This window comes from Bidens hawaiensis, unplaced genomic scaffold, assembly GCF_021521415.1.
Source record: "Bidens hawaiensis isolate Kalapana, Puna unplaced genomic scaffold, B.hawaiensis_p1.1 tig00090009_1, whole genome shotgun sequence".
NCBI classification, from domain to species: domain Eukaryota; kingdom Viridiplantae; phylum Streptophyta; class Magnoliopsida; order Asterales; family Asteraceae; genus Bidens; species Bidens hawaiensis.
In genome coordinates this window covers 1-11,067 of record NW_027504390.1, presented here as the reverse complement: position 1 = coordinate 11,067, position 11,067 = coordinate 1, and the positions used below count along the sequence as shown (strand labels likewise).

At 33.2% G+C, this 11,067-nt stretch overlaps 1 protein-coding gene across 1 annotated transcript; it reads right to left on the bottom strand.

Annotated features, from left to right (window-relative positions):
* Positions 1–7,777: 7,777 nt before the first annotated feature.
* On the bottom strand, positions 7,778–10,768 carry LOC143607917 (RINT1-like protein MAG2). The gene is made up of 4 exons (XM_077083187.1): positions 10,089–10,768; positions 9,897–10,006; positions 9,725–9,828; positions 7,778–9,642 (listed from the first exon to the last, which is right to left on the bottom strand). The coding sequence occupies exons 1-4, from the start codon at positions 10,355–10,357 to the stop codon at positions 7,792–7,794; spliced, it is 2,334 nt and encodes a 777-aa protein (XP_076939302.1). The 5' UTR covers positions 10,358–10,768; the 3' UTR covers positions 7,778–7,791.
* Between the last annotated feature and the right edge of the window lie 299 nt (positions 10,769–11,067).

The following is an 11,067-nucleotide window of genomic DNA, read 5'->3' as shown; positions in this document are numbered from 1 at the left end:
GCATTAATCTTGCAATTTGATTGTAATTTTTGGGTTTGTAATTAAGTAATTAGTTAATTAAGGTTTTGTGTAATAATATAAGTGGTGTTGTAAAAGAAAAGAAGAATATATATTTGAAATTTTTGGTTTAAATTTTCTTTTTTTTTACTTTAGATATGTGGTCAACATGGCGCATTTGATTCATATAAAATGTTTGTTAAAAGACTAAGCAAATATATGTTCTTGGGGCTTTTGCTTTTGGTTTGACAACTTGGTGGAGTAGCCTTTGATTTTGGTTTAATTTAAGAGTAATAAAAGCGATACAACAAAATTTAAAAACAGATTAGGCATTAAAAGAGAGGGACAAGTCTATAAGGCCATAGGATTTTAATGTTTGGGGCGTTCAAGCTAATATGGCAAATGTTAACAAATAGAACATAATTTTTTTATATGGTCAAGAGGCATTAAAGACAACTCAAGTTAAAGTATTAACAGACTTTTTTTTTTGAACGACTAATTTGAAAATAACCATGTGTTGTATTTATAAAAAATTAAAAATCAAAGATGACAAGTTAATATTTCTTTAATAAAAGAAACAAATCACAAGAACTAAAAAAACACATGAACCAAACACAAATTTGTAAATTTCCTATAGACTCAAACTATTTATATATTAAGTGCGCAGCGTTACCAGAGTTACAACCTACATTTTGTTAAATATCTCAAATTAAATTATATCACCCCGTATATAAATCGAATAAAACAATGAAAATAACAATACAAAAGCAGTGCCGTAGCATGTTGTACTCTATGTTTCATGGTCGGCATCTGAGTACTGTAGTCAGACAAAGGCTCCTACATTGTACACAAACTAAAACACATTCAGGGATGAAAATGAAACCTTTCTAAAGTAAAAGACTAAATATGTACATAATCAAACACATTAAAGGATTAAATATGTAATGTACATAACTCTGTTGTAGCAAAAGTTGCTATTGTCTCTGTTCTTTTTCTTTAATATATAGTATAATGTTTGTTAAAGACTTTAACAAAGAAATGTTTTTCTAACACATGGAAATCGATGGCCTTTAATTTTTGGTGTAATTTAAGAATAAATAAAATTTGATAAATTAAGAAAAACACGTCAAAATTGGTCACTGGCAATTAGCAAAAGAGGGGAATATAAGTCTACAACACCCCCCATTTGAAAATAACCATGTGCCGTATTCATAAAAATCAAAGACTAAAAAGTGAAAGTGATACAGCCTGCCTACAACTATATAACTTAATAATAATAAAAATTTAAGACGTATGGACTAAAAGCCTAAAATAGAGTAAATTTGTTGTTACTGTTTTCTCAACAAAAAAAAAAATAATAACTATCAAGGAACCCCATTATTCATTATTAAGTTAGGGCCGGCTCCGAAAAAGCAAAAAAACTTTTGGACGAAGGCGAAAATTATTTTGTGCCTTACATAAAAAGAGTATTTTGTTGAGTTTAAACAATTTAATTTTTATATAGTTATAATTTGGGTTGTGTAAAAATTTTTGTATGAAAAAGAAATTAAACATGTCTCAAGTGATGCTATAACCCACAACCTCTTGGTTGTTGTGAGTAATACCCTTTTCCACTAGATCACAAGCTAGTGGTTATGTAATTTTTTTTTTAAACATTTATTTATTTATTAATATCCTTAGACTTATATTATTATTATTATTATATTATGTTGAATATTATTATTATTATTATTAAGTATTTAACAATCCCAACCCCAATTTCCCTCTTCCTCTTCTTCTCTTTTTTCCGGTCACCCACCACGCCGCCACTTCATCCCTTCCGGCCAGACACCGCCACCCCCGTCGCCTTCCATCATGCTTCACCCAGTCACTGTCGCTTGCTAACCCCGGCCACTACCTCAACGGCACCGAGTTACGTGGGTTTATTCGCGTCGCATCACCCTAAATCGCACGGGATTTCGCATAAGATTTTCGCTCAAGGGTTTCGAATGAGATTTTCTCGCATAGGTTTTCGCGTTTGGTTCTGATTTCGCGCGAAATGGGTTCGCGTCTGGTTCAAGCAGCCGCGTCTAGGGTTTCGTGCGGCTCTCTATTTGCCGGAACCCAGATCCAGGCCTTATTTGGCCGTTTGAGTTCACCTCGGATCTCGTTTCCGTTTTCCGTTCACCGGAAACCCACCCTCACCGGAGCTCAGGTCCCGTTTCACGTCGGGCTTCCACCTCAGTTGATTATACCTAATTGCTCATGTTTGTATGTATATGTGTGTGTATATATATATATACATAGGCTAAGTATAAAATGAAAACCCATTGTGATAACTCTAGAAATTCATTCTCAACTCCATGTTTTTAATTAATGTTTAAATCTTTTGGTCTACAATTAAATTGAATAAAAAATGTAAATGTAAATATAATTTTTTCTCTATACTGAAAACATATATAAAAATTAATAAAAAAATGTTAAAAAATAGAAAAACATTTTTTTTGATGTTTCGATGTTTTGTATTAAATGTTACAACATATATTACATGTAACGAAAAAAAACGATGTTACATAGGGTTTTCGCGGGTTTTTACAACTCAAATGGGTTTTCATTTTAACCTTACCCTATATATATATATATATTCATATCTTGTTTGTTCATTTGCTTGACCGAGATCTCGTTTTCATTTGGTTATTTGATTTCATGTAAACTTGTTTTGGTTCGGTTCGTGTATTCGTTTGTTACTAGATATAAGATGGAAACGAAATGAGAAAGGAAACGAATATTATTTTTAACATACCTTAAATATAAGTTTTTGAATAAATGGAGAGAGTGATGAATTTGGAATTGGAATATTTGGTGTGCAAGAGATCTATGTTGTGTATGTAGGTGTGCCAATGATTAGAATGATGATGGTGAAATGATAAGGATGGAAATCTAGGGTTTTAGGGGTTTAAATAGGTAAAGCCCAAAGGCTTTAAGGCCAAAATCATTCCTAACTCCAATAATCCCTTAATTCCACCCATACTCTACATATTATTTAATTAATTTAAATTAACGTTTCTCGACACGATAATTGAAATAACCGACTTACTTTATTTATTATTTATAAAACGAGGACGTTAAACTAACATTATTAATATAAGGTATCGCATTTTTGTTTTAATAACAAAAATCTAACATACAAAGAAAATAGAGATAAATAACAATTTAAACATATTTCTAACTTATACCATGAAACAAAAAAAAAATTAATTAAAGCTTAGTCATGTACTGAAATCATATGCTGTAAGCTATGAATCGTAAACATGTACATGTTGTAACATAAGTTGTGTGCTATAAAAACTATTTTTATTGAAATTATAAAACATATAAGTACACAACATAAAAAATGCTACAAATATGAATATAACAATGAGGTATAACAATTATAATTTTGATTAAACCGTTTAATAAAGTAACAATAAAATCCAACTTAATGACTTAAACCACTATTTCAATCCAAACATCCATACATTCAGTCCAAACGTTCATAAATAATTTCTCAAAATCCAAAAAAAAAATAAATAACAAAGTCTCAAAATTTTAGAAAATAACAATGAAGACAATTAATTGCCGCTGTTACTCAATAAATGGTGGTTATAACCATTTATTTTGAAAAATTCTCAAACTTAGGAGTTAATGTTTAAAATTAATTGTTTATTAGGTGGATTATTTATTTATAGAATTTGTATACTTGACATTCTATGTGGATAACCTAGTTAAATGACATGTGGAAAAGATATGTTGCTTGAATAGTATAGTAAGATAAGGTATAGTTGAAAAAAGAAAAACATACCATGAAATAAATAAATACATATTCTATGTAGATAACCTAGTTAAATGACAAGTGAAAAAATTGTATACTTGGCATTGTTGTTTTAATTTAAAAAATCCAACATACAAAGAAAAACAGAGATAAATAACAATTTAAAACATATTTCTATCTTATGCCATGAAATAAAAAAGACATATTAATTAAAATTTCATCATGTACTGAAATCGTTTGTTGTAAGCTATGAATCATAAACATGTAGATGTTGTAACATAAGTTGTGTGATATAAAAACTATTTTTATTAAAACTATAAAACATATAACTACACAACATAAAGAATGCTACAAATATGAATAGAACAATGAGATATAACAATTATAATTTCGATTAAACCGTTTAATAAGGTAACAATAAAATCCAAACTTCATAACTTAAACCACCATTTCAATCCAAACATCCATACATCCAGTCCAAACGTTCATAAATAATATCCCAAAATCTAAAAAAATAAATAAATAAATAAAATAATAAAGTCTCAAAATTTTAGAAAATAACCATGAAGACAATTAATTGTCTTTGTTACTCAATAAATGGTGATTATAACCATTTATTTGAAACATTCTCCAACTTATGAGTTAATGTTTAAAATTAAATCGTTTATTATGTGGATAATTTATTTATAGAAATTGTATACTTGGCTATTTATGTGGATAACCTAGTTAAATGACATATGGAAAAAATATGTTGTTTTAATAGTATAGTAAGATTTTCTTATTTTCTATATATAATCATTTAGAACGACAAATGGCGATGCGTGACTGCGTGAGAAACCTTCAAAAAATATTCTTCATTTATTATAGAACTTAAAATCGCAATAGAAATTTAATTATTCGACACATGCAATTAATAATTATAAATATCATAACTTTATCCAATATTAAAAATTAATTCCACAACTCACCTACAAACATCATCTACTAGACTACTGCAAAATATATACAAAGACCAAAATTTGTGTAAACACTAATTACGAGTGACAGTGGTTGTGGGCGGGAGCAAGACTGATTCAATCTTTTTGTAGGATTAAAATGGACTCTAAAATCGGGTCCTCCTATCAAAAAAAAAATGTGTTAAAGAAGTACAACACGTGTCAATATGATGACACTATTTTTTTTGTTAGAGGTTTTATTCGGGTTGTACTTTCGGGTTTCTCGGGCCGGGTTCCTCGGGAAAAATAAATAATCTATGGAATTTAATAGTTGGAAATAGTCATATCTAATCTAAGGAATTAATGATTGTTGGAAAAGTAATCGATAGATGAGGTTGTTGAAAATAGGCTAAGGCATGTGATATAATAATTGAATAGAATACTTAGTCAAACAGGTTATTCGGGTTTACCCGAAACCCATTAAAAAGTAATCGGTACTTGACTCGTATTAGTTCGGGTAGCACTCGGGTTCGGGTTTCATGAGTACGGATAATTCCGAGTTCGGGTTAATAATTATTCGGGTCGGGTTTTGGGTTACTAGTTAAAAATAACAGCCCTATTTTCTGTAAGCAATTGCTAAAAGATACAAAAATATACAAGTCCAACAAAAAAAAATCCAAGAGATTTGAGAGAGCTTGGTGAGCTAAGAAATTGGAGGCATTTTATTTATAAAAGCCTAAAGTTCCAACTACTGAATGGGATGTAGTGGTGGTTGATGGAGGATGAGAAGTGGTAATTTTTGAATGGAGGTGGTTGACTTGAGTGGGCATAAGAGGAATAATCAAGTGTAGATTGGGGTTTCTCGGATTCAATATTTTAAAGTTTGAGCCAACCAACAGAAGGTTTTGCTCCTGGGTAACATGTCCAAAAAATCGAACCGAAAACAACATAATGTATTCACTACTAGATAATTTAGACTGGTTTTGATGTTTTAAGATTTTTAGCTCAGGGCTAAACGTTTTGAATCGATATTAATCCGTATGTGCATGTTGGGACCAATCTTTTTTGTCTTGAATTAATGATATGAATGTCCGGTATTTGTGTAATAATACCCATGCTTTTGGTTATGTAAAAATTCAAGAATCAGATAATCACTGTTATATCATGACATTCATCACCGCGGTAAGCCAGTAACAAAACCAACATGAATTTCAACAGAATTTGTTGTCCTTTTACTTATATTTTAAGAAAGTCACACCCAAACTACTCATTATTGATTATTACAACTTTAAAAAGGCTAAAAACATATTTAACACTGTCTCCTACCATAGTACTATGTGTCAAGAACTAAAACCCCATACTCAAGTATAAATGTACTCAACTGTCATTCCTACAAGGTTCTACAAAGTCTGGAAAAACGGACACTCGAATTCGGTCATGTAACGAGTTAAAATGGTTCAGATCCAAACAGGTTCTTTTAAGAAAATATCAATTTGATTAGGGTAAGAAACGAGTCCGGGCCAAAGTGGGTTCGTGTAAAATAGGCCATAAAAATCATTGACGGCACGCATCAGCGATGGAACGTCTGTATGTATAAGTTGTGTGTACACTTAACATTAACTTGCATAAACTTGAATTAACAAAAGCCTGGATTTAAAGAAATGCAATGGACAAGAAGCTGTTAGGAGAACCTTACCAACTCACACCAGAAACATAGTATCTTCTAGGTGGCACTTATACACATCTTAACATATTCAGTAACCAACCTTCATTCTACAATGTACACGTGTCCAAATCAGGTCATATGCAACACCAAAATGGGTCCCAGAAAGAACCTTAATTGGAAAGACCCACAAATAATGTGGGCCCATGAAGTGCAGTAGAATGAAACACCTGGGACCCACACCAAGATTATATAGTATCAGCAGCAGACAACACACAATACTGCTGGTATGGTTATAGTAGTTTTCTAACTAAATTTGTCTCCAAGCTACAAGTTCCACTGCCTTTTTAAACTAAAACTGGCTACAAAATAAGAAAGAAAAACACACAAGAACTCAATCATGTCTAGCAGAAGAACAAGAACTCATAGGAACCGAGAACACGAGATCGATGATCTCGTGTCCAAATTACAAGCATTGCTACCAGCTTCAAGTTCAGGCTGCAATAAAACAAGGGTACATTAGTAGTTTGATTTGTTTATGGCTTACATGTACATAATAGCATGGCATGCATCATGTCGAGATTGCTCGCTAAAACCTAAATTCGAGCCAAGCTTAAACGAGCTCGAGCTTTTCCTTAGGCTCATTTAACAAACGAGCTCGGGCCAGCTTGCGAGCCTAAACGAGCCTTTTATTATATAAGTTTTATATCCAATATATTAAATATATATCTATATAATGATTACTATATATGTATAGTTATGGTATAGATAATTATAAAAACATATATTTTATATTACAAAAATTAGAATTATAAATATATTTGCAATAAATAATAACATATAAACATAAAATTAAATGATTAATAAATAATAAACAAGCTAAGCCAGTAAGCCCGAGCTTTAGAAATAGAGCTCTAAACGAGCCGCTCCAAGCTCTCTTAAATTAAACGAATTGAGCTCGGGCTCAACTCGGCCCGTTTACACCCCTAGTAACTAGTGACATGTTCATAGACTTCTTTGCAACATGTCACATATTATAATCTCAGAACATATGTAAGCAACATCTGAAACTGATTTGTTTGAATATGATGATAACAGGTACCACCATCAAAGATTCTTGAAGACACATGCAATTACATAAAGAACTTGAGAACAGAAGGGGGCAATTTAGGAGAAAGGCTGTCTCAATTGTTGAACTCTACGGAAAACAACGTTGTGGATGCAAACATAATCAGAGATCTTTTGCAACAATAGTGTGTGTAGATCACTTAGCCAAGCATATGCATATGGTGTCTTATGAACTGTTGTACCAAGTATGTAAACTTTATTTCTAGGTTGTTGGATTCAAACAGACAGCTAATATAAAAACTAAGATTAGAAACACACCCGACAAGCATTGACAGAGTTTAACTGCCGTAAACCCGACTATTCAAGATTCTTTCCACCTCAGTTACAGTCAGATGCTTTATCATATTCATCTTGATCCACCTTTCATCGCCTTCAACACCGCCACGAACCTGTCTATCCTCCATTTTCAACAACTTTAGCCCCTCACTCGATTTTGGAAAAAACCCTTCGGGTCTCAAACACCAAGATTTAAACACACCAAACAAAACCGTCATATCATTATCGAGTCTTTCAACACCCCCGTCATAAAACTTAGCATTACTCATAAAAACACCATTAAATAAATAAGAATCTATAGCAGAAGCGAGGCCTCTCCAAACTGCAACAAAATCCATCTTATTTAAATTCATTTCTAATACCGACATTTTCACCTGAAGATAATCGAGTGCCCCGATAAACGATTTCGACACCGCCCACCCTTCTTCAGTCTTTTCCATCCATTGCCTTTTATTTTTTATATATTCATGACTGCAAACATCAAAACCTCTAAAAACAACCTTTGACAGCTTATCGACCCACTCGGTTCTAAACGTTTCCAATTTATGAATCTCCTCATCGATTATCCCACCTGAATTATCCTCATCATCTAATCCCATTTCTAGAAAAAACACTTCTTCACACCATTCCTTCAAAACCGACTCAAAATATCGAGACCCGTTGACCGATTTCGTTACTTTAACCAAAGCATCGTTGTCGGTCAAAGCAGTCAACCCTTCGGCTTCTTGGCATTTCAAAAGCAAGAAATCCAAAAACTGGTTTATAATCGGTGCGCCTGCCAATCTAAAAAACCGTGATCTTAAACGAACATTTGGTACCGATTTACACCGTTCAATTATAGACGATAAACGTCTGAGAAACGCACTCGAAATCGCAGGTGACCTGTAAGATTCTGAACCCGAAACAAGAGCAGATTCTTTGACCTCAGTTGACCATTTCTTTTCATCTTCAAGTTCGGGTGTCAGCTTATCGATCGCATCACTGAGCTCTATTTCAGCCCATATATCGAGCCAGTCAGGTCTATCACAGAAAACCGATAAAGATGAGATCTTTTGCATGTTATCATCTTCGTCAACCGATAACGTGATTCCAGATTGTGCTACAAGCGTTTTGACTTTCTTATCGAAAGAAATCATTAAGTCAATAAAATGTAACCAAAATACTTTCGCTTGTGAATGGTTTTCTTCATCTAACTGATTTATATAAACCGGAAATAACTCTTTTGCGATATAAGTTGATAATGATGTCACCATTGCCGAAATCCATTCTTCCCGACAAGAATAACCGGATAGCATCGCTTCATCAACGAGTGGCTGCAATAACTCATCCATAGAATCAACATAATCCCGAGTTATTTTATGAACTAATGCAAAAATAAGCTCGGGTTTATCAACCCATTTTGCAAAATGACGCTGAGACGCGATTGAAATCGGGTTCACGAGTTCTTCAATGGCCCAAAGGGGCTGATGCAGAGTAAATTTACCTTCATGCCCTTGAAGTTGTCGGGATTTTCTTCGTATTTGTAGTTCTTGTAGTTTGCATAGTGCAAGAAAACCATCACAATATTGCTTTTCGAGGTCACCGTATAATTTAAAAAGGGGATTTGTGGATTCTGATGATTGTTTTTGTTCTGAATTAGGGTTTGAAGTGGTAAGAGGTGGTGGCCAATTGATAAAGGTCAAAAGAGACCGATAATCAGCAATCGCTTGAGGTCTTAAAATGGCTAATGCTCGATCTACTCTGTGATCAACGGCTAAGATTAAACAGGACCATTGAGGACGGGTTTTTGAAACGTTGATTAAAACATCTTCTGCTAGTTTGAGAGCATTAATAGCAGCAAAACGCACTTCCTCCTACAGATAATAAGTTTTTAAGTGTTAACCGAAGTAGAATGTAAATATGTAATCCTAATTTATTTCACTTTTTACTTTTTACCTCTGAACTATGGGCAGATGTCGGTTTCCTTAAGTTTCTGTTTACACTAAAAGAAATAGCATCTTCAATATCCCCAACCAATGATTGAAGTTTCGATGCAGTTTCTGCAAAACATATGAAATATTAAAAATCAAATTTTAAATAAAAAAAGATGTTAAATTTAATATATTACCAACATAAACTCGAACTGCCTCTTGCCGAGCGACTTCACGAGCAATTTCTAGTAACTCTTCCCCTAAAAAAGTTTCTGATATTTCAAATTGTTTTAATTTCTCATGAGTAAATAAAAACAATAAATATAAAAAATGTAATGATAATGTGGATGAACTGTTTGATGTCTATATTCTTAATAGAAAGCTGACCTGATGTTGAAGATTGAGAATTGTTCAATATGAGGTTTATCTTGTCAACTACGGCGCGTACTTGATCTGAGTGTTCATAGTAAGCATGCAAACAAGAACCGAGCTTTTGGTTTAAATCTGTGAGGTTTTGTTCCAAAAGATGACAATCGTTCTGTAACTCGGAAACAAGTATAGGAGCTTCTAGAAGATTGTCGGGCGTGCGTAGTTTGGTGTCTAGAAAGGTGAGAACAGAAGGAGAAAGGGATGAAACTAAAGGTAGAGGTTCAATCATAGCGTTTAATGGTCGTGATGATTCAAGCAGATACTGATTACAGAAATCCTGCAAAACAAGTTCTAATATACAATATATTAACTAAGAGACGATCAAATATGGTTTCTTTATACATTTAAGGATCCTCTGAATAACATCTTTTGCAACTGAACTCTCAACTTTGTACAAAATGTTGGAAATACCAATACTTAGAATTTGGTTACCTAGATGGTTGCTTATTTGAAGCAACCTCTCTATTCTTCAGGATAGAGGTTCAGTTTGCCTACATCCCACCCTCCCCAACCCTGCTTATAGCGTTGCTATTGGCTTGGTTTTAAAAAGCGAGACGAGCACAAAAGCGATGGGGACTAAAACCGAAGCGTGAAGCGTAAAAGCGTACCGATTTTCATACTCGAGGCAAAAGGCTTATATTTTTTTTATATATCTCAAATAGTTTTCTAGCATCCCCTACCCAACGTTTATCTATAAATAAGCTTTACCTACACGTACAACCCAAAAAACATGTGATACAACATTCTAAAACATACAAATGACCAGTTTACAAAAAGCGCACGCCTTAGGTGCGTTTTTGTGCAAAAAATCGCGCTTTAATTGCACGTTTTGGACTTTGGTTACCTTGTGTAGGCAAAAGCGACAAGGCCATCACCTTGTGTCGCGTTGCGCTTCGGTTGCGCTTAAAGCGCGCTTTTTAAAACCAAGGCGATTGGTGG